Genomic DNA, 23,339 nt, shown 5'->3' with positions numbered 1-23,339 from the left:
TTTTTTTCTGCCAAAGTGCATGACCTCACACTTTCCAACATTATACTCCATCTGCCAAATTTTTGCCCACTCACTTAGCCTATGTCCTTTTGCAGATTTTTTTGTGTCCTCCTCACACATTGCTTTTCCTCCCATCTTTGTATCGTACAGCAAACTTGGCTATGTTACACTCAGTCCCTTCTTCCAAGTCGTTAATATAGATTGTAAATATTTGGGGTCCCAGCACTGATCCCTGCATCCCACTAGTAACTGGTTGCCAACCAGAGAATCAACTATTTATCCCGACTTTCTGTTTTCTGTTAGTCAATCCTCTATTCATGCTAATATATTACCCCCAACCCTGTGAACTTTTATCTTGTGTAGTATCCTTTTATGTGACAGCTTGTCAAATGCCTTCTGGAAGTCCAAATACACCACATCCACTGGTTCCCCTTTATCCACCCTGTTCATTACATCCTCAAATAATTCCAGCAAATTTGTCAAACGTGATTTCCCCTTCATAAATCCATTTTGACTCTGCCTGACCAAACTTTGCTTTTCCAAATGTTCTGCTACTTACTGCTTCTTTAATAATGGACTCCAACATTTTCCCAACCACAGATGTTAGGCTAATTGGTCTATAGTTTCCTGTTTTTTGTCTGCCTCCTTTTTTAAAAAGGGACATTACATTTGCAGTTTTCCAATCTGCTGGGACCTCCCAAGAATCCAGGGAATTTTGGTGAATTACAACCAATGCATCCACAATTCCTGCCACTACTTCTCTTAAGACCCTAGGATGCAAGCCATCAGGTCCAGGGGATTTATTTGTATTTATTATCTTACTGAGTACCGCCTTCTTAGTGACTGTGTCAAGTTCCTCCCCCCCCGATAGCCCCTTGACTATCCACTTTTGGAATATTGTTAGTGTCCTCTACCATAAAGACTGATACAAAATATTTGTTCATAGTTTCTGCCATCTCCATGTTCCCTAACTATTGTACAACAGTACAATCGTACAGCAACTATTGGTGATATACAAAATACACAAGAGGTATCAGCATTACCTGGGGGGTTTGTAGTAAGACAGTCCAGCCAGTAACCGCTCACAATGTCGGTCCAACTCAGCTTCAATCTGAACCTGAAAGAAAATAACTCATACGTTTTAAATTTGATTCTATACTTCATTCTTTTTGCATTCTCCACCGACCATATATTGATCCTTCCATCGAACCACACTCCCCCATCAATTGTGATTTTATTAAGGATTTCTTCAATAATATTGTATCATTCCTGTTTCCTTATGTTATTTTCTTTCCTATTCAAGTCCTCCATATACCACAACAACCTACTCACAAGCCGCCTGCTGATGCTGTTCTGTAACTAGGCACTAGGAAACATCTAACAACAGTCTACACTGACTTGCCTTTTGATTTTATTTCTATACTTGGAGAAGCATTTTGCTTTTGAATATCCCAGCAAAGATCTGCAAATTACATAGAGATCAGAGGTCATAAACCTAGTAACATATCAATGTCTACAGCAGCAAATCGCACTCATTCAGCGTCTTATCAAAATTGTTTTAGCCCACTGGTGAAGCACCTCAAAGTATTATTCACACCATTAATAATTCATACTGTGTTATCCCTACTGGTAACTCTCGGGAAATATCAATCCTTCAAGGACTCCAAGAGAAGTTAAGCAACCAACTTCAAACCAGATAACAGTTTGACCGAGTTGAACTTACAGCCTCTCTTAGCGCTGATCTCCCCAGTAAAATCGTCCACAGCTCGCGACTGCTCCTGTGGAAAAAAATTAACACTCATTATGCAAAAGCCAGAACACAAACGTAATAAATTCATCATGCTATATGCCAAGAGCAGACATCTGTACGATGTAAACCAAAACTGAAAACAAGTCTCAATCTTACCCGAAAAAATACTCACCCAATCACCATGGAATCACTTAGTCTCAGCTTTACCGGCAACTTAGTGCTGAAATATGAGCATTATTGCTCTGTGAACTTATGCCTACTATGAACTGGAGTTGACACTGCCTCCCAAATTAATCTCATATAGGACCCTTACAACCGTCAGAGAGATTTTCATCCCCAGTCTGAATTGGATTGGAACATTAGGCTGAAAGGTGGCATTGTTATATTCCATTGTCCCCAGTACTTTATTTTTTCTATATATTATGTATATGTGCTTTGAGAGTTTAGATTTCAGACTAATTTTAAATAAGTTGCTCCAGAAACTTCTGCAATTTGAAATCGCAATAAAAGCTTGGAAAACTTTTTTTTTTTTTTTTAATTGCTTTTAATAAGTACTATGAAATAATAGGCATCCTCAACACTGAGTGAAATACCAACAAACAGTATCAGCTTGGCTCAGTTGACAGCATTCTCATCTGAGTCAGAAGGTTATGGTTTCAAGCTCTACTACGGTCTTGAGCACATAATCTAAGCTAATACTTCAGTGCTAGACTGTCGGAGGTGCCGTCTTTGCAATGAGGCATTAAATTAAGGCGCCTGTCACGTAGATACAAAAGATCCTACGTCACTATTTGAATAGAAGAGAGCGTTTCCAGTGACATGATCAGCATTGCCCACTCAACCAACACCCCAAAACAGATAAGATCATCATTTTTTGCCAAATGAACTTTGCACTCGTCAAGGTGAAGGTTACTGGTCAGTGGGAACCATATTCTCCGCACCCCACTTCGGTCAAGCACTCTCAAGTGTGGTCCAAGTTAAACAAGGAATAAGGTTCTAATATTCTCCTAACAAAGAACAAACCTTAACCTCAGTACTATACCCATCCGAATACACATCACACTTCCAATTCTCTCTTGGGAGACAAGAAAGAGGGGGAGACAAGAAAGAGGGGGAGACAAGAAAGAGGGGGAGACAAGAAAGAGGGGGAGACAAGAAAGAGGGGGAGACAAGAAAGAGGGGGAGACAAGAAAGAGGGGGAGACAAGAAAGAGGGGGAGACAAGAAAGAGGGGGAGACAAGAAAGAGGGGGAGACAAGAAAGAGGGGGAGACAAGAAAGAGGGGGAGACAAGAAAGAGGGGGAGACAAGAAAGAGGGGGAGACAAGAAAGAGGGGGAGACAAGAAAGAGGGGGAGACAAGAAAGAGGGGGAGACAAGAAAGAGGGGGAGACAAGAAAGAGGGGGAGACAAGAAAGAGGGGGAGACAAGAAAGAGGGGGAGACAAGAAAGAGGGGGAGACAAGAAAGAGGGGGAGACAAGAAAGAGGGGGAGACAAGAAAGAGGGGGAGACAAGAAAGAGGGGGAGACAAGAAAGAGGGGGAGACAAGAAAGAGGGGGAGACAAGAAAGAGGGGGAGACAAGAAAGAGGGGGAGACAAGAAAGAGGGGGAGACAAGAAAGAGGGGGAGACAAGAAAGAGGGGGAGACAAGAAAGAGGGGGAGACAAGAAAGAGGGGGAGAAAAGAAAGAGGGGGAGAAAAGAAAGAGGGGGAGAAAAGAAAGAGGGGGAGAAAAGAAAGAGGGGGAGAAAAGAAAGAGGGGGAGAAAAGAAAGAGGGGGAGAAAAGAAAGAGGGGGAGAAAAGAAAGAGGGGGAGAAAAGAAAGAGGGGGAGAAAAGAAAGAGGGGGAGAAAAGAAAGAGGGGGAGAAAAGAAAGAGGGGGAGAAAAGAAAGAGGGGGAGAAAAGAAAGAGGGGGAGAAAAGAAAGAGGGGGAGAAAAGAAAGAGGGGGAGAAAAGAAAGAGGGGGAGAAAAGAAAGAGGGGGAGAAAAGAAAGAGGGGGAGAAAAGAAAGAGGGGGAGAAAAGAAAGAGGGGGAGAAAAGAAAGAGGGGGAGAAAAGAAAGAGGGGGAGAAAAGAAAGAGGGGGAGAAAAGAAAGAGGGGGAGAAAAGAAAGAGGGGGAGAAAAGAAAGAGGGGGAGAAAAGAAAGAGGGGGAGAAAAGAAAGAGGGGGAGAAAAGAAAGAGGGGGAGAAAAGAAAGAGGGGGAGAAAAGAAAGAGGGGGAGAAAAGAAAGAGGGGGAGAAAAGAAAGAGGGGGAGAAAAGAAAGAGGGGGAGAAAAGAAAGAGGGGGAGAAAAGAAAGAGGGGGAGAAAAGAAAGAGGGGGAGAAAAGAAAGAGGGGGAGAAAAGAAAGAGGGGGAGAAAAGAAAGAGGGGGAGAAAAGAAAGAGGGGGAGAAAAGAAAGAGGGGGAGAAAAGAAAGAGGGGGAGAAAAGAAAGAGGGGGAGAAAAGAAGGAAGGAAGACTTGCATATATATAGCACCTTTCATGACCACCAGACATCCGAAAGTGCTTTACAGCCAGTGGAGTACTTTTAGAAGTGCCGTTACTGGTGTAATGCAGGAAGCTCAGCAGTCAATTTGCAAGCTCCCACAAACAGCAAATGTGATAATGACCAGAAAATCTGTTTTTTTTGTATGTCGATTGAGGGATAAATGAAGGCCAAGACACCGGAGATAATGCCTCTGTTCTTCTTCAAAATAGTGCCATGGGATCTTTTACGTCCACCTGAGAGAGCAGATGTGGCCTCAGTTTGACGTGTCATCTGAAAGACGGCACCTCCTGCAGTGCAGCACTCCCTCAAGTACTGCACTGGAGTCTCAGTCGAGATTTTTGAGCTCAGATCTCTGAAGTGGGACTTGAAGCCACAACCTTCTCACTCAGAGGTAAGAGTGCTACCCACTGAGCCACGGCTGACACACATTTGTCACATCCTCCAGAAAAGTAATACGCTCAAAATCACCCTCTTCTCTCCAATTTTACCTGCAACAATTTGGAGTATTTCTGATAACTATATGTTGTGAAAGTCCATTGTGCTAATTGTTGCACATTGGCATTGTTTTGGTGATAAACCAAAAGAGAATCCTATTGTATTTAAAATTTCTCACTCATAATTCATTTGCTAAAAATAATACACTAACTTCATTTATCCTGCTCAAACTGTTCCACCTCAGGCAAAACCAGAGCATGTCAGAACATTCATTAAATCACTCAATCAGCTGGAGCTGGGTTTTACCTACTTTGATTTGATAGAAAAAAAATGTTTTTTTTAAACCCGCGTTTAACCACTGTAAATAATTCATACTTGTCATTACTAGTTTAATTCTACGGTCATCCAACTCACCATTTTAATAAGTCTTTTCCAATACAAAAACGCAGACACAAAAATTCATCTGACTTTGTGACTCAGTATTGAAACAGAGGGGCCTATTCTATACTTCCTTCATGCTCTGACCCAGATACAGAGTATGTGTTCAAGGAGGAAGCACGATATTCTGCATGACCCAGAAGCCATTAAGGGCTGTCAGGAACGGGATGCAGTCACTTAATAGTAAGCGGTCCCAGAGGAGAAACAAAAATTTGTTCAGTCTCTGGAAAATAGCTGAAAGGCTGAAAATAGTTTAAAAATATTTATCAACCTTTTCAAACACTGTACTGGGGCAAGGGGGAGGAGCAGGCAGAAGAGAAAGGAAATCAGTGGCAGCCAAAAGGTAACAGATTTTAAGCCCAAAGTCACAATACAAAAAGGAAGTCCGTGGGCAAGTGGCAGAACAACACAGCCCCTAGGCCCTTTGTTTGCTGGCTAACAAAGTGAAATTACTGCTACATGATGTTGGTGTGAGGTGGGTTTGCTCATATAGTTGACATTCTAGGGCACCCACTCCACCAGACAGCGGTGCACCATGCATGGAAGTGGTGCCAAGACTCAACACAGTGTGCAGTATCTGATGAACCTGTGAACAGATGCTGGAAGACAGCATACTTTAAGGAGCCTGACAAGAAACTGGTATACCCAAAAGTACCGTGTACCAAGCAGATGGCACAAAATTGCATGCCACAAAATGCTGCCCATCAACAACAACTTGCATTTATATAACACCTTTAACGCAGGAAAACATCCCAAGGTGGTTCACGGGTCATATTAAGACAAACAGTGACACCGAGCCAAAGGAGGAGATAGTAGGACAGGTAATTAAAAGCTTCAGAGAGGTAAGTTTTAAGGAGGGTCTTAAAGAAGGAGATCCAGAGAGACACAGAGGTTCCAGGAGAAAGCACCATAGAATACATTACTTAATTTTGCAAGTCAAAATTATCCAAAATATAATGGATTTGTCCTTCTGTATAGTTTTCAAGATGACAACCCAGATGATTCAGTGAATGTCCAATGCAGACAGTTTTAAAAAAAAAGTAATAGACATCATATGGCAGAGAAAGGAAGAAAAACCATAGGAATCCCAAAATAGAATGTGCAGCCTCTGAAAAACAAAATGACAGGTTAATGTTTCAGGGAAACCCCACTACTGATTCAGAGGAAAGTTTTCATTGAAAACATGAACCTGCTTTTTCTCCTTCAGGCCCTAGCTGTGCATTTTGAACATTGTCTCTTCATCATCAAGTATTTGAAAGAAATTCTGGATTCCATATCCAATAGATAACAAGTTTATTCCACTGGCAGTATTTTGCTGGCAGTATAAATTGTGTTCTACTCACACAGGCTGCTAACTGTTGAACTCACCAAATTGCTACATACTGGATGGAGTAGTGTGCCCAATTCTGGGCACCACACTTTAGGAAGGGCGTGAAGGTCTTAGAGAAGGTGCAGGAAAGGTTTACGAGAAAGATCCCAGGGATGAGGGACTTCAGTTACGTGGATAGACTGGAGAAGCTGGGGTTGTTCTCTTTGGAGCAGAGGAGATTTGATAGAGGTGTTCAAAATCATCAGGGGTCTGGACAGACTAGATAGAGAGAAACTGTTCCCATTGGCAGTAGTCGAGAACCAGAGAACACAGATTGAAGGTGATTGGCAAAAGAACCAAAACCGATGCAAGAAAAAACATTTTACACAGCAAATGGTTAAGATCTGGAATGCACTGCCTGAAAGGGCGGTGGAGGTAGACTCAATTTTATCTTTCAAAAGGGAGCTGGATAAGTATCTGAAGGAAAAAATTTTGCTGGGCTACAGGGAAAGGGCAAGGGAGTGGGAGTAGCTGAGAGTCAGCACGGGCTCGACGGGCCGAATGGCTTTCTTCCCTTCTGTAATCATTCTATGATTCTATCATAACCGTGCTAGCTTGTGATACTGGGTGAAGGGGGGAGCATTAAAAATATTTTTCAACCTGAAAAGCGCAGCCAATGAAAAGGAAACAATGCCTCCCACAAAAATGTCAGTTTTATTCCCACTCTAAGGACTGAGCAGGTCAACCAGTCAGTCTCACTAATGGTACTACAGTGAACACTGGGAGGCATTAAACATCCTTCTATTCATAACACACCCAAAAAAGACTTGCATTTATATAGCGTCAAAGTGCTTTACAGCCAATTAAGTACTTTTTGAAGTGTAGTCACTGTTGTAATATGGGAAACGACCTGCGGACTTGCGCACGGCAAGCTCCCACAAACAGCAATGTGATAATGACCAAATAATCTGTTTTTTTTGTTATGCTGATTGAGGGATAAATGTGGGGATTGTGGGGATAATGCCCCTGCTCTTCTTCAAAATAGTGCCATGGGATCATTTACGTCTACGAGAGAGCACATGGAGGCCCCGACCCGCGAGGGAACATCAGCGGCAGGTCGGGGCCATAAAAGGAGCAGCGAGCGGCGGCCATGGGCAGCGGAGAGGCATGCCACTTCAAGGTACAGCGCGAGCTGGTGCAGGAGGGCAACGGCTGTGAAGAATGTCATCAAGATCCAGGTCGGTGATTGGAGCGTGGACAGATACAGCAGGAGCGACGAGAGACTGTAGAGGGATGTGATCGGGGCCCAGGGGAGGTGCGAGTTCGGTGCCAGAGGCAGCACGGACCAGCCCACACTGCGATACGTGTGCGCATTAGGTCCATGCAGCAGGGCTGGTCTCCAGTTGTCTTGGGTAATCCTTGCCACTGGACCAAGACCTAGCTCTGTCAAGCCCATGTGATGGCTGATGTGCAACGGCCACCCCTCATTAAAAAAATTCATGCAAAGGCATCTTCCATCCTTCAGGATGTAGTTCGAGTCCTTCATTGAAACACATGTAAACTCATCCTTTTTTTGGCGTAGAAGCAAGTTCATCCTCGTTTCGAGGGACTGCCTATGATGATGATGTGGAAACCGTGGCAGCCAACTTGCGCACGGTAAGCTCCCACAAACAGCAATGTGATAATGACCAAATAATCATTTTTTTTTGTTATGTTGATTGAGGGATAAATATGGGGATAACGCCCCTGCTCTTCTTCAAAATAGAGCCATGGGATCGTTTACGTCCATGGGAGAGCAGACCTGGCCTATGTTTAACCTCTCAATCGTAAGACGGCACCTCCGACAGTGCTGTGCTCCCTCAGCACTGTACTGGGAGGTGTAGCAAGTGTCTTGCGGCGGAGGAGTGGTGAGGGATTGTGGCGGAGGTGCGGCAAATGAGGGTACGGAGCCCAGAAGAGCCAAGGGTCCAGCCCACACTGCAATATGTGTGCGCACTAGGTCTGTGCAGCAGAGTGGGTCTCCAGTCGTCCTGATTAACCCTTGCCACTACATAAAGGCCTAGCTCTATCAAGCCTGTGTGGTGGCTGATGTGCAACGGTCACCACAGGTCAAAAAAAAATCCACGCACAGGCATCTTCCACCCTTTCAACTGGAGTTCAGGACTGGAATATCGGGTCCTTCATTGAAACATCTGTGAACTCATGTGGAAGCAAGTCAGCCTCGTTCGTGGGACCGCCGACGATGACGACTGGGTATGGTCCCAAGAGATGTAAAGGCGGCGGACTAAAACTCACTTGGGGAGGTGTGTTAACATATCTGACTGCTGGATGGGCCATGTGCCACCTACATGACTGGGACTGTGTGTGTGTGTGTGTGTGTGTGTGTGAGTGGCGGATCGAAGGGCTGCCTGGGGTACAGATGTGAGGGCATCAAGTACTTTTGGGACATTGTGGATCGCTGGGCGTTCCGTTCAGATCATTGAGTGACAGGAGAGAAGAGTTTCCTGTCAAGATTCCTGTGAAATGATGTTCCTTGACCAACAAAATAAAAGACGCCTTAAAGCTACAATTTACAATGGGTTATTAGGAAAATAAAAGCTAAAATCATTCCCCAAGAAGGACTGATGTCTCATTTTCGCCCAATTATGTCAGACTCGCAGAGTTTGAATGTAAACTCGTGTCCAGCGCGCTCTTCTTTTATCAACCGTAAAGCCACATGAACTCCTTCCACTGACTCTCCCGGCTCGCCCCTTATCTCGGATAAAGTACATTTATTCCGCAAAGGCCCTTAGCTTTGACTCAAATGGCACATTTTTTTTTTGGCGGGGTGAGGGCTGGGTGGAAGGAAAAAGTTTATGGTTAATTTTTTTTTACCTCACACACGGCCCCGCTGCCGCCGCCATTGCCGACCCTCGTCACGTGACCCGCGCAGGCCCTTGTTCCCCTCCTCATGTGACCCCGCGCGGCCGCTTTTTTTCCCCTCTGCACGTGATCTGCCACCGGGCCGTTGGTCCGCCTCCTCATGTGATCCGCGCAGGCGCTTTTCCCGCCTCCTCTCATGAGCCGCTAACCGACTTCACGTCGTGCCGCCCCCTGTCACGTGGTTGTCCTCTCACTATGGCCGCCCCCTGGAAGGTGACAGGTGTGTGGTAAGAGATTTTTTTTTAAAAATGGGTGCTGCTTTATTTGGGGGGATTGTTTGGTGCGTTTCATTTAATATTTTGTTTTACTGGTCGAGTATTAAAATGGGGAATGTTCCTCGTTATGATCATTTTCATATCCTCTGCAATACAGCAGCAAACCTCAAGTCTGCCTCATCTGGAATGAAATTCCCTCATTTTGCTTTTAAATGTCACCTGGTTTAATGTGACTCTTAAAAATGAACACAGATTTGTGTCTTTGAATCGGCATGTAATCAGTCCTTTTGATAAGTAGAGATTATTAAAAATCTTTTTTTTAGATTTCCATCCATAAATTGCTGTTTTATTTTGGACGGTGAATCAGTTTTAGAAAATGCTCTCCAAAATTTGAGTGGGGAAAAAAACCATGACATTCCTCATTGTTTTCTTACCAAGCGATCGGGTATTTTTAGTCCAAGGGTTTGGTGCTAATCACCAACACCCCTCCCTGCTATTCCTCATCAACGTCAACCTACTGGAGCTCTCCAAACTATTTTTTCTGCCACTGCTAAAATTGTTATTTAGTACACCGCTGATCTGACGGGGTTTTTTTTCTTAGAGACACCCCCCTCACTTTTTTGAATTGTGACGGGAGGAATAGGGTGTGTTCTACAGTCTAGCTGGAACTGAATTAACCCTTACTGCAAGGAAAGGTTTACTGTATTTTGACACTCTTTACATTTTGCTACCAGTGGTTTGCTATTTTTGACTGACACAACTATTATGTCAATTAAAAATGTTTGGTTCGATGCTTTGATTTGCACTTTATTTTTGCTTGTTTGGACTTTCTGCACTGGGCATGTGTAGTCTGCCTCCTGATTCCTGCTATAGTGATAGGGGATTCTATTGTAAGGGGAATAGATAGGCGTTTCTGCGGCCGCAAACGACACTCCAGGATGGTATGTTGCCTCCCAGGTGCAAGGGTCAAGGATGTCTCGGAGTGGCTGCAGCGTATTTTGGAGGGGGAGGGTGAACAGCCAGCTGTCATGGTGCATATAGGTACCAACAATATAGGTAAAAAACGGGATGAGGTCCTACAAGCTGAATTTGGGGAGCTAGGAGTTAAATTAAAAAGTAGGACCTCAAAGGTAGTAATCTCAGGATTGCTACCAGTACAAACTGGACGGTCTGCACCTGGGCAGGACCGGAACCGATGTCCTAGGCAGAGTGTTTGCTAGTGCTGTTGGGGAGGGTTTAAACTAAAACCGCAGGGGGAAGGGAATCAATGCAGGGAGGCAGAGGGAAGTAAAAAGGGGGCAGAAGCAAAAGGTAGGAAGGAGAAAAACAAGAATGGAGAGCAGAGAAATCAAGGGCAAAAATCAAAAAGGGCCACATTACAACATAATTGTAAAAGGACAAAGAATGTTAAAAAAACAAGCCTGACGGCTCGATGAGTCTCAATGCGAAGAGCATTCGTAATAAGGTGTATGAATTAACTGCGCAGATAGCTGTTAACGAATATGATGTAATTGGGATTACGGAGACATGGCTCCAGCGTAACCAAGGCTGGGAACTCAACATCCAGGGGTATTCAATATTCAGGAAGGAAAAGGAGGTGGGGTAGCGTTACTGGTTAAAGAAGAGATTAATGCAATAGTAAGGAAAGACATTAGCGTGGATGATGTGGAATCTGTATGAGTAGAGCTTCGAAACACCAAAGGGCAGAAAACATTAGTGGGAGTTGTGTACAGACCACCAAACAGTAGCAGGGAGGGTGGGGACGGCATCAAACCGGAAATTAGGAACGCATCCAATAAGGGTACAGCAGTTATCAGGGTGACTTTAATCTACATATTGATTGGGCTAACCAAACTGGTAGCAATACTGTGGAGGAGGATTTCCTGGCATGTATAAGGGATGGTTTTCTAGACCAATATGTCGAGGAACCAACTAGAGAGCAGGCCATCCTAGACTGGGTCTTGTGTAACGAGAGAGGATTAATCAGCAATCGGGTCGTGCAAGGCCCCTTGGGAAAGAGTGACCATAATATGGTAGAATTCTTCATTAAGATGGAGTGTGACACAGTTAATTCAGAGATTAAGGTCCTGAACTTAAGGAAAGGAAACTGACGGTATGAGACATGAATTGGCTAGACTAGACTGGCGAATGAGGGTTGACGGTGCATAGGCAATGGCAGACATTTAAAGATCACATTGATGAACTTCAACAATTGTACATCCCTGTGTGGTGTAAAAATAAAAAAAGGGAAGGTGGCTCAACCATGGTAATAAGGGAAATTAGGGAAAGTGTTAAATCCAAGGAAGAGGCATATAAATTGGCCAGAAAAAGCAGCAAAGAGGACTGGAAGAAAGTTAGAATTCAGCAGAGGAGGACTAAGGGTTTAATTAGGAGGGGGAAATAGAGTATGAGAGTAAGTTTGCAGGGAACATAAAAACTGACTGCAAAAGCTTCTATAGATATGTGAAGAGAAAAAGATTAGTGAAGACTAATGTAGGTCCCTTGCAATCAGAATCAGGTGAATTCATAATGGGGAATAAGGAACTGGCAGACCAATTTGAACAAATACTTTGGTTCTGTCTTCACTAAGGAAGACACGAATAACCTCCCGAAAATACTAGGGGACCGAGGGTCTAGTGAGAAGGAAGAACTGAAGGATATCCTTATTTTTCACCCAGAGAGTTGTGAACCTGTGGAATTCTCTGCCATAGAACGTTGTTGAGTCCAGTTCGTTGGAAATATTCAAAAGGGAGTTAGATGTGGCCCTTACGGCTAAAGGGATCAGGGGGTATGGAGAGAAGGCTGGGGTGGGGTACTGAGGTTGAATGATCAGCCATGATCATATTGAATGGTGGTGCAGGCTCGAAGGGCCAAATGGCCTGCTCCTGCACCTATTTTCTATGTTTCTATGTGTCCACTGGGTTGCTGTCAGCTATTTCTACCTCAATACAGCAGCAAAGCTTACAAGTCTCATTCACCTGGAGTGAAATTCCTTCATTTTGCTTTTAAATATCATCGGGTTTAAGAACATAAGAACATAAGAAGTAGGCCATACGACCCCTCGAGCCTGCTCCGCCATTCAATAAGATCATGGCTAATCTGATCATGGACTCAGCTCAACTTCCCCGCCCGTGCCCCATAACACCTTATTGTTTAAGAAATTGTCTATTTCTGTCTTAAATATATTTAGTGTTCCAGCTTCCACAGCTCTCTGAGGCAGCGAATTTCATAGATTTACAACCCTCTGAGAGAAGAAATTTCTCCTCATCTCTGTTTTAAATGGACGGTCCCTTATTCTAAGATCATGCTGTCTAGTTCTAGTCTCCCCCACCAATGGAAACATCCTCTCTGCATCCACCTTGTCAAGCCCCCTCATAATATTAGATGTTTCGATAAGATCACCTCTCATTCTTCTGAATTCCAATGAGTAGAGGCCCAACCTATTCAACCTTTCATCATAAATCAACCCCCTCATCCCTGGAATCAACCTAGTGAACCTTCTCTGAACTGCCTCCAAAGCAAGTATATCCTTTCGTAAATATGGAAACCAATACTGCTTGCAGTATTCCAGGTGTGGCCTCACCAATACCTTATATAGCTGCAGCAAGACTTTCCTGCTTTTATAATCCATCCCCTTTGCAATAAAGGCCAAGATACCATTGCCTTCCTGATCACTTGCTGTACCTGCATACTATCCTTTTGTGTTTCATGCACAAGTACCCCCAGGTCCTGCTGTACTGTGGCACTTTACAATCTTTCTCCATTTAGATAATAACTATTTTAAGTTTAATGTGCCTCTTAAAAATAAACACAGGTCTGTGTCTTCGAATTGACATATTAAAAAGTTTGAAACTAATTGTAAGTAAAGATTATTAAAATCAGTTTCTACATTTCCATCAATAAATTGCAGGATTTTTTTGGATGATGAATCAGTTTAAAAAATGTCTTCCAAAATTTGAGGGACAAAAACATGAAACTCTTCATTGTATTCTTACCAAAAATCAGGTCCAGAGATGCACATGTATCACAACAGTGATGTCAGCACACACGTTGTATGCTGTGCACGCCATGCTGACATCACACATGTGATGCTAGCACATCTCTGGACCCAATGTTGGAAGGAAAACAAACAAATGCTGTACAGTTTGTATTTTTATGAAGAGACCTGGATCTTCTTTAGGACTATATTTTTAATACTGCAGCAATTGTCAATCATTCTTTCCACATTATACATGGAGCAAGGACACCACTGACAGTTACCATATTAATAGTCCCCTAAAGATTTTGGTTTTCAATCAAAAACTGGTTAAAATCACACACTGTTTATTAAAAGCATAAATGCAACATTCTGTTGCATATTCCCCAGCAATTTTTAACATGCACTATCATAGCAGCAGATAAGTGGCTGGATGCATAACAACAAACATTGGTTCTTCAATTTCACTATTAATTTTTTAGGGTTTAAGTCAGTCTTGCCTCAGTGGTAGAACTCTCACCTCTGAGTCAGAAGATTGTGGATTCAAATTCCACTGCAGAGATTTGAACATAATATTCTAATTTTATTTGGCAATTTTTGGCCAGTGAAGAGAGACATTCAGCACCATATATTTAGGCTGGTTAAAAAGGGCTAATTGAATGTTGGCCTTTATCTCGAGGGCTGGAATATAAAGGGGTGGACGTTCTGTTACAACTGCACAGAGCTCTGGTTAGAAACCATCTGGAGTATTGCATTGAGTTCTGGGCACCGCACCTCAAGAAGGATATATTGGCCTTGGAGGTGGTGCAGCAGAGATTCATCAGAATGATACTGGGGCTAAAAGGGTTAAATTATGAGGGCAGGTTGCATAGACTAGGCTGTATTTCCTTGAAGATAGAAGACGAATGGGTGATCTAATTGAGGTGTTTAAGATGATCAATGGAATTGATTGGGTAGATAGAGAGAAACAATTTCCTCTGGTGAGGGAGTCCAGAACAAGGGGGCAAACCTTAAAATTAGAGCTAGGCCACTCAGAGGTGATGTCAGAAAGCACTTCTTCTCACACAAATTAGTGGAAATCTGAAACGCTCTCCCCTAAAAAGCTGTCGGGGCTGGGGGATGGGGGGGGGATCAATTGAAAATGTCAAAACTGAGATTGATTGATTTTTGTTAGGCAAGGGTATGAAGGGTTATGGAACCAAGTCGGGTAGATGGAATTAAGGTACTGATCCGCCATGATCTAATTGAATCGTGTAACGGGCCCGAGGGGCTGAATGGCCTCCTCATTCCTACGCCAAATTTTTTATCTGATAATATTCCTGTGAAGCGCCTTGGGACATTTCACTACGTTAAAGGCGCTATATAAATATAAGTTGTTTAGGTAGAGAGCATACAACACTGCGCAATCAATTATTATATTCACGTTATAGCAGAAGTCAGAACCTCAAATCTGGCACCAAGCTTATGGTCTATAGGGCAGTAATGTTACCCGCCCTCCTATATGGCTTAGAGACGTGGACCATATACAGTGGACCACCTCAAAGCACTGGAGAAGTACCACCAACGTCAGTGTTCTCGCTCAGGCCAACAACCCCAATATCGAAGCACTGACCACACTCGACCAGCTCCGTTGGGCGACCACATCATCCGCATGCCCGACACGAGACTCCCAAAGCAAGCGCTCTACTCGGAACTCCTACAAGACAAGCGAGCTCCAGGTGGGCAGAGGAAATGTTTCAGGGACACCCTCAAAGTCTCCTTGATAAAGTGCAATATCCCCACCGGCACCTGGGAATCCCTGGCCCAAGACCGCCCTAAGTGGAGGAAGAGCATCCGGGAGGGCATTGAGCACCTCGAGTATCGTCGCTGGGAGCATGCAGAAACCAAGCGCAGACAGCGGAAGGAGCGTGCGGCAAACCAGACTCCCCAGCCACCCTTTCCTTCAACCACTGTCTGTCCCACCTGTGACAGAGACTGTAATTCCCCTATTGGACTGTACAGTCACCTGAGAACTCACTTTTAAAGTGGAAGCAAGTCTTCCTTGATTTCGAGGGACTGCCTATGATGATAGCAGAAGTTGTAATATTGTTTCTCCTGGAGTGATCGATACCACAGTTAGCCTATCCCCTTTGTTAATGAAATATATGTTGCTCAGTAAACTGCATCAGACAGCTGGTACGTAGAACAAACAGCCTGCTCACCCTAACTGCCTAACAAGTGGTAGGTTTTAAATGGTGGTTATGGTAGTACTGTACAATAATGTTAGTGATTCTACATCAGACAACCAACTGTTTCAAGCAGAGTTTCTGCATTTATTTTGTTACTTTTTAACTGGAAGTGAGTTGGCTAATGGTTCACTCCCTGCCATGTATTGTAATCTGATGACATATCCAAGCTGTATTTGATTTTATTTTTCTGCCTGTTTATCACTGAAATAATGGCGTATTGAAAATAATATTCTATTACTAATTGCCAGATGAATGCTGAGGTCGCTTAATAATGAGGATCTATGTATTTTATCAAGCTTAGAATCATAGAAATTTAAGGTACAGAGGGAGGCCATTCGGCCCATCGTGTCTGCTCCTTGGAAGTTTTTCCAGAGATAGACTATGTTGTACAAAGTGGATTCTGTCTATTCAACTGCTATAAGATTCTCTTCAAAGCACGACCCAAAACACTACATTATTTGAAAATCTCTCAATATTTGAAATTATTTATGTTTGTTGGGAGGGGAGGGGGGGTGGGGGGGGTGAGAAGGTGGCCTGAGCAGGAAATCCACAAGCAGTATGGTAATAGCATCATCATCATAGGCAGTCCCTCGGAACCGAGGAAGACTTGCTTCCACTCTTAAAAATGAGTCCTTAGATGGCTGAATAGTCCAATACGAGAACCACAGACCCTGTCACAGGTGGGACAGATAGTCGTTGAGGGAAAGGGGTGGGTGGGACAGATTTGCCGCACGCTCCTTCCGCTGCCTGCGCTTGGTTTCTGCATGCTCTCGGCGATGAGACTCGAGGTGCTCAGCGCCCTCCCTGATGCACTTCAACCACTTAGGGCGGTCTTTGGCCAGGGACTCCCAGGTGAGGATGTTGCACTTTTTCAGGGAACTGTACAGTAATAACTGTACTGTGAGCTGAGCGTCAGACTGCACTGTGCTTAACTGCCAACCTCCCCAGTAGGAAGTGAGCTGAATTTAAGGCAAATGCCAGCAAACTTGCTGAGTCTAACGATTTGTTAAATTTCACCCGTCTTTCAGATGAGACATTAAACTGAGGCCCCGTCTGCTCTCTCAAGCGGACGTAAAAGATCCTGCGGCACTATTTCAAAGAAGAGCAGGGGAGTTATCCCTGGTGTCCTGGCCAATATTTATCCCTCAATCAACATAATGACCAGATAATCTTTTTTTGTTATCACATTGCTGTTTGTGGGAGCTTGCTGTGCGCAAATTGGCTGCCGCGTTTCCTACATTACAACAGTGACTACACTCCAGGAGTGCTTCATTGGCTGTAAAGCGCTTTGAGACATCCGGTGGTCGTGAAAGGCGCTAGATAAATCCAAGTCTTTTACTGATGTTGTTACAAAGCTCCGTTGCCCAATGCGCAGAAAGATGAAAAGGCCTCGCTGCAACATTTGACACTTAGAATCGAACTGTAACTAACACGGTCTACATTACAATCTCTGTTCCAGGTCTGACCGTGAGTTAGATCTACCCGGTTACAAAAGGTGGAAGAAAATCTGATCAGAGGGGACGTTTTTACGGAATCATTTTTGGCAGATGGAATGGAAGCTCCAACACTCTCTCGGACTCTCAAGTAATTAAGACTTTCTCTGCACTGGGCATCAGAAGCAAAGTCTGCAGCTATGTTGAAAAATCCCGTCTTGGTGGAGTCTTTAATTGTTTTCGTCGTCGTGCTGTGTGTCCACGCTGTGATCTGGAACAAGTTCTCCTGGTGCACCCTCGCCTTGGCGGTCCAGGCTTATTACGTCCAGCACAAATGGGACCGGCTGCTGAAGTCGGGCGATGCCGTTTTCCAATACCGGCTGGCCTTCAGCAGCGGCCTGCTGCCCGCCAGCGTGCTTTTGCCGCTGCTCGGAATTGTGCTGAAGGAGCGCTGGGAAATGGTGGGCAACGCGCACTTCGAGCGGTTCTGCGTCGTGTGCTGGGCTGCGGGGATGGCCATCGCTCTGTTCGTCTCGTTGCTGGCCCTGGGCCTCACCAGGCCGCATCCCACCAACACCAGCATTGTGTACGGTTTCGCGGCCAGCGCCATCAGCTACACCCTCAAGCACATCCTTTCCGTTTCCGAGGTCATCGAGATCCTGGAGGTCCTGCTGATCTTTGTCTACCTCTCCCTCATTGTCCTCTATATCATGCCCCGCAGCTTCACCCCGGGAGAGGTCATGCTGTTCTTGTCAGGTTTGAGCATTGTTACGAACCAGCTCATCAAGCGCTCTTTGACCCTCGGAGATAGCACATGTGATCCGCTTGCCTCGTTCCTGCTGGTGGCGGTGGTTGGCACGGCCCTTCTGGGACTGGTTTTCGCTGTTTTGTACTGTTTTATGGACTCCGAGACCTGGGTTTCCTCACTGATTTTCCACATGCTGGCCATTGTTTTTGGATTGGGTATCATGGTGCCATGGTTCTACCGACTGACCAGGAACGATCTTTTTGGTTGGCTTTTCGATTTCCTCACCAACACACAAACCAGGATCTACTTACTCAGCTACTGGATCGCACTGGCACTTCTTGCTTCGGTCGTTGTCTTTCACCAGTACAGTAAGCAGTCATCGGCATCTAAAAAGTACAAAGCCTCCACTGTTCTGCGGAAAAGCTTTCACATCATTATAGTGGCAACCTATGTCCCAGGCCTCATCTACGACCGACAGCTGCTCTACGTTGCTGCTGTGGTTTGTTTTGCTGCGTTTGTGGTGTTGGAATACATAAGGCATTTCAGGATTAAACCACTTGGAGTGATATTGAGACCAATGCTGGCCCTGTTTCTTGACGACCGTGATAGTGGTCCGTTGATCCTGACACACATTTACCTGCTGCTTGGACTCACCCTGCCTGTGTGGCTGTTCCCTGGAGTGTTTGTCCCCAAAAGCTCGTTTCCAGGGCAGGTAGCCCTGGCCCCATACGCTGGAGTCCTGGCCGTGGGGATTGGCGACACCATGGCCTCTGCTTTTGGAAGCACCATGGGCGAGGTTAGGTGGCCTGGAACTAAGAAAACCTTTGAAGGAACAGCAACCTCTGTCTTTGCCCAGATCATTGCTGTTGCTTTGATTCTAATCTTTGATAAAACAGTGAGTCTGAGCGGCAGCTACATCTGGATTATGGGATCTATTGTTATAGTCTCCCTGCTAGAAGCTTACACCGATCAAATAGACAATCTTTTTTTGCCTTTGTATCTATTCCTTATGCTGATGGTCTGAGTGAGATTATTGGAGATACACTGAGATTGCAGTGAATGTGCTGTTGTTGCTGGTTCAGGGGCAGTATCCCTTTAGTTGAAATTTAAAAAAAATACATACAATTGCCACCAGACGAAGGAACTTGTGATATTCTGAGGTGGCCCGAGTTAAATCCCAATTGATAATTTATTAGTTTAAGGCAACGGTAACTGAAACACCAAAGTGTTAAGGCCTCACCAATGGAAAATTCATTCCCCCAATGTGAAATTAAGCCACGTGCACTAGGAAAGTCCCCGGGTTTATTCCCTGGTCTGTACTGAATTAACTCGTCTCAACCTGGGTGAGGGAGGTGGATAAAAATAAATCCACTAGGGCTCCCACCCACTCCTGCTAGGCAGAATCTATAAAGGAAGATGTTGGCGTCTCAGGCATAGCTTTTCATCAGATCAGATGAATGAAGAACTATGCCTGAAACATCAGGATGGCAATTGAGCAGACTACTGGAGGACTTTCACATGTACCGCAACACAAGTCATCAGCTCGGAGAGAGAAAATTTGTTGAGTGGTACCTTTAAGTTTGGTTAAAAACAAATAATGTGCTCTTATTGTTGAGACAATCATGTCAGTCTTTATATATTTTATTAATTCACGGGGGGATGTGAGCGTCGCTGGAAATGCCAGCATTTATTGCCCATCCCTAATTGCCCTTGAGCCGCCGCCTTGAATAAAACTGAGTGGCTCGCTCGGTCATTTCAGAGGGCAGTTAAGAGTCAACCACATTGCTGTGGGTCTGGAGCCACATATATCCAGACCAGGTAAGTACGGCAGATTTCCTTCCCTAAAGAGCATTAGTGAACCACATGGGTTTTACAACAGTCCGGTAGTTTTATGGTCACCATTACTGCTACTAGCCTTTTATTTCAGATTTATTTAATTAACTGAATTTAAATTCCCCAGCTGCCATGGTGGGATTTGAACTCATGTCTCCAGATCATTAGTCCAGGCCTCTGGATTACTCGTCCAGTAACATAACCGCTATGCTACCGTACCCCTGATGCTTGATTGGCCGTGACCTCTGTGTAACCCAATCGGAGGCCAAATTTTGCAACAAAAAAAAATACTGCAGCTGCTGGAAATCCGAGACAAAAATCGAAAATGCTGGAAACACTCAGCAAGTCAGGCAAACATCCGTAACAAAAGGATAAAGGTTAACATTACAGGTGTAGCTATTCTCACAAGTGTTCTTAGAGCTGAAGCGTTAACCTTTTACCTTCCTTTACAAATGCTGCCTGACTTGCTGAGTCTTTCCAGTATTTTCTGATTTTGTTTCAGATTTCTAGTATCTGCAGTATTTTGGGGTATTTTTTGTTCCCATTCTTGAACATCCAATGACTCCTGACAATCCTCATGTGAACATTGGGTGAGGTAAGGGCTGGACGCCATATAAATGCGCTCTCGCTCAACCCCGCATTATCAAATGGAGACGAAGGGAAGGGTTCTGTTTGTAAAAAGAGCAATTACTTACTAAAAAAGATTTTAACCGTGCTCTCAACCAGCAGATCCAGTGATATGAGAGTGTCTTGGATTTCCATTGCTGTAAATCAGGTGTACAAACCACATCTCAAAACAGGGTTCTTAAGATCTGCAAACCTGGGCATGTGACTTATGCGCTGATGGGACTTTAACGGAGTTTAAAATCATGGCTGAAACCTATACACTGCACTTTACAATATGTATATAGTGAACATCAGTTCTGCTGTGCCTTTTAATGATGCCAAGTCGACCAGGAGTGGTATAAAGGGGAGTGGCGTGATTAGTGCCGGAGTAATCGGTAATAGTGCAGAACAATATTCACATATTGTACAATATTCATATCATATGTATTCTGTTAATACTGAGTAAACATGAGCAAATTGCAATCTGTCACTGTAACAAAATCAAAGCTATATCACATTCTGGACCCATATTTTTTTAATGTCCCGTTCAGCAAGAGAAAAATACATGTCACATTCCAAATTTCACTGAGGTGGGTGTTAGTTTGTCCCGTGCTTTCTGATTTGGAGATCGTTGCACCTGATCCACCAGAGAAAACGGAATCTCTTAGATGAAGGAAAACAATTCACTACCTCATAATAATTGACTGTTATATAACATTTTTTTGAGGTGAAATATTGCTACTTAGATAGAACATGAAGAGGGCTGTGCTGATCAACTATCAATTTAATCGCTTGCTTATCTTCAAAATAAGTAATCTGTTATAATAATAAAGCCTCATTTTGTGTTTAGGATCGGGTAGTAAGAACATAAGAATTAGAAGCAGGAGTAAGCCATACGACCCTTGGAGCCTACTCCACCATTCAATATGATCATGGCTGATCTTCAACCTCAACTCCACTTTCCTGCCCGATCCCCATATCCCTTGATTGCCCTCAAGTCCAGTCCAAGCGATCTCAGCCTTGAATATACTCAACGACTCTGCATCCCCCACATCCCTTAGTGAAATTCCTCTCCATCTCTTCATGATCTCTTCCCAATCGCTATCCAGTGACACCAGCTTGGAAACATGGGAGTGTAGACAGCATGTAGGATCAAGATTGGGTATGACACGTGCCAGGGTAAAATAGCCTGCCAAGGTCAACACTCACAGTCCAGGCTCCTGAATGGCGAATGACCGCCTGTGCTACACGGGATGATTGTTGGGACATGTGGAGCAGCAAGAGTGACTGCCTGCAGAGGACCAAACACATTTATAGCGAGATTTCTCCCTACAGTCGGTGTTCCAGACTTGGATTTTGTTCCAAAAACAATTGAACACAATTTATAGAATGTATCAATTTATACATGTCTCTTACTGCTTCAGTTTGCTCGAGGACTGATAAATTCAGCACTGTTCCAGGCCATGCTGGGGGACTTTATCAACGCAAGTTAAATACTTCCCACAGTTCGATGATTTTTCTTTTATTTGAGTGATGCAGGTCACTGTAAAATGATTGCTGGTTTGATGAAACGAGCTAAAATAAATTTATTGACCATGAACTTTTGATAAGATGCATGTACAACTATTTATAATGGAATGGTGTTAGAAAATGGAAGAATTCGTAGGGCTATGATGTATAAATCATGTAAAATAAATCTACAGTTAATCACTAGTTGCGGTAACTCAATACGTGCTTTGTTAACCCTTAAGCTGATGAGTAAAAGACAACTTCATATAGTTTGCATGATGCCCAATGGCAGCAGAGCAGGTCTCCAGTCGTCCTGGTTAATCCTTGCCACTGGATAAAGGCCTATCTCTGTCAAGCCCATGTGGTGGCTGATGTGTGTGCCTATGATGATGATTACAGTCCACTTCAAACAGCTAAGCCTTTTGCGTACTGTTTTTTACAATGTTGCAAACTGATATTTTTGCTTAGCTCCCATCTCCAGCTACTACTTTTATAGACCATTTGTTTACAGCCTCTTATCCCTTCTGGCCTATTCAGATATTACCTCTGCTTCTGCCTACCTTCACTCATTCCCAGAGAATCCCTCTGTACATCCCACTCGCACTCTCTGCGGTAGATTTGTTTAGTCGGCACTCTTAGCCAATATCATATCATCCCTTTGATCACCCCCATTGTTGAGACGATACCCGATGCCTGGAAACATTCCCTGAGGAGCCGTCGGCACAAGCAGCGGAGAAAAAGTAGGAAAAGATGAAAGGAACCAGAGGTGAAACAGGAGAAATTCAATGTTCCACTGTAAGGGATTCATAATTTTAGCACTTTCATTCAGTTCAGATCCCCACTTAATGGCCCATGCCAAGTAAAGCAGATAATCAAACCTGAACTCTCATCGCTCCCATTCCTACGCCAGCTGACTGAGCATTCCTCCACAGATGCGACATATTAAATGTCTTAGTTATATCTATAGTACAGATTGTAGAGTAATTCATATGTAAGCCTCTCTCTTTCCCCCCCCCCCCTCATCCATATCGCACTTCAAATGTTCTATCTCTGGTTTAGCTGCACTTTATCCATATATAGATTACCTTGTATGATATACTTACGTTGATCCGTATTGTAGTGAAGTATAGAAAGTTTGCTTTGTGTTCACTGGAAGTGTAAAATGTCACACACAATAAATTGGAACATATTGATCATGCAAGTGGGCTTGATTGGTGTTTTTTCCTTCCATTTTTCTAATAAGATTTCCTGTCTCCTTCACAATCCGCACACCGAGAGGACCAACAAGACTCTGCCAGTGGCGTAAAATGTGACTGATTACAGTGAATATTTGGGTATCTGAGACAAGGTGCTCAGCCGCAACTTGTAAAGTTCTCACAGGTTTGCTACACCATACTGAAATAATTATTGTTAACTTCATTAAGCCCTTTTATCATCACGACATATA

General features: G+C 44.0%; 2 protein-coding genes across 2 annotated transcripts in view; one reads left to right on the top strand and one right to left on the bottom strand.

Moving 5' to 3' along the window:
* The window catches only part of nup188 (nucleoporin 188), a 95,488-nt gene extending 86,111 nt beyond the window's left edge, over positions 1–9,377 (bottom strand). The window contains exons 1-3 of the mRNA XM_070863838.1: positions 9,297–9,377; positions 1,724–1,778; positions 1,044–1,117 (exon numbers count right to left, since the gene is read on the bottom strand). Of these exons, the coding sequence (XP_070719939.1) occupies positions 1,044–1,117; positions 1,724–1,778; positions 9,297–9,325 (158 nt within the window). The 5' untranslated portion in view covers positions 9,326–9,377. The remainder of the gene's footprint in view (positions 1–1,043; positions 1,118–1,723; positions 1,779–9,296) is intronic.
* A 154-nt stretch (positions 9,378–9,531) lies between these two features.
* On the top strand, positions 9,532–23,093 carry dolk (dolichol kinase). Its single transcript, XM_070863837.1, has 2 exons — positions 9,532–9,571; positions 17,223–23,093. Exon 2 carries the CDS (start codon positions 17,397–17,399, stop codon positions 18,966–18,968), a length of 1,572 nt encoding a protein of 523 aa, XP_070719938.1. The 5' UTR covers positions 9,532–9,571; positions 17,223–17,396; the 3' UTR covers positions 18,969–23,093.
* The last annotated feature ends 246 nt before the right edge of the window (positions 23,094–23,339 follow it).

Source organism: Pristiophorus japonicus, chromosome 20 (assembly GCF_044704955.1).
Source record: "Pristiophorus japonicus isolate sPriJap1 chromosome 20, sPriJap1.hap1, whole genome shotgun sequence".
Lineage (NCBI taxonomy): Eukaryota > Metazoa > Chordata > Chondrichthyes > Pristiophoridae > Pristiophorus > Pristiophorus japonicus.
Note: the sequence above shows the minus strand (reverse complement) of the source record. Positions and strands in the feature narration are given on the sequence as shown.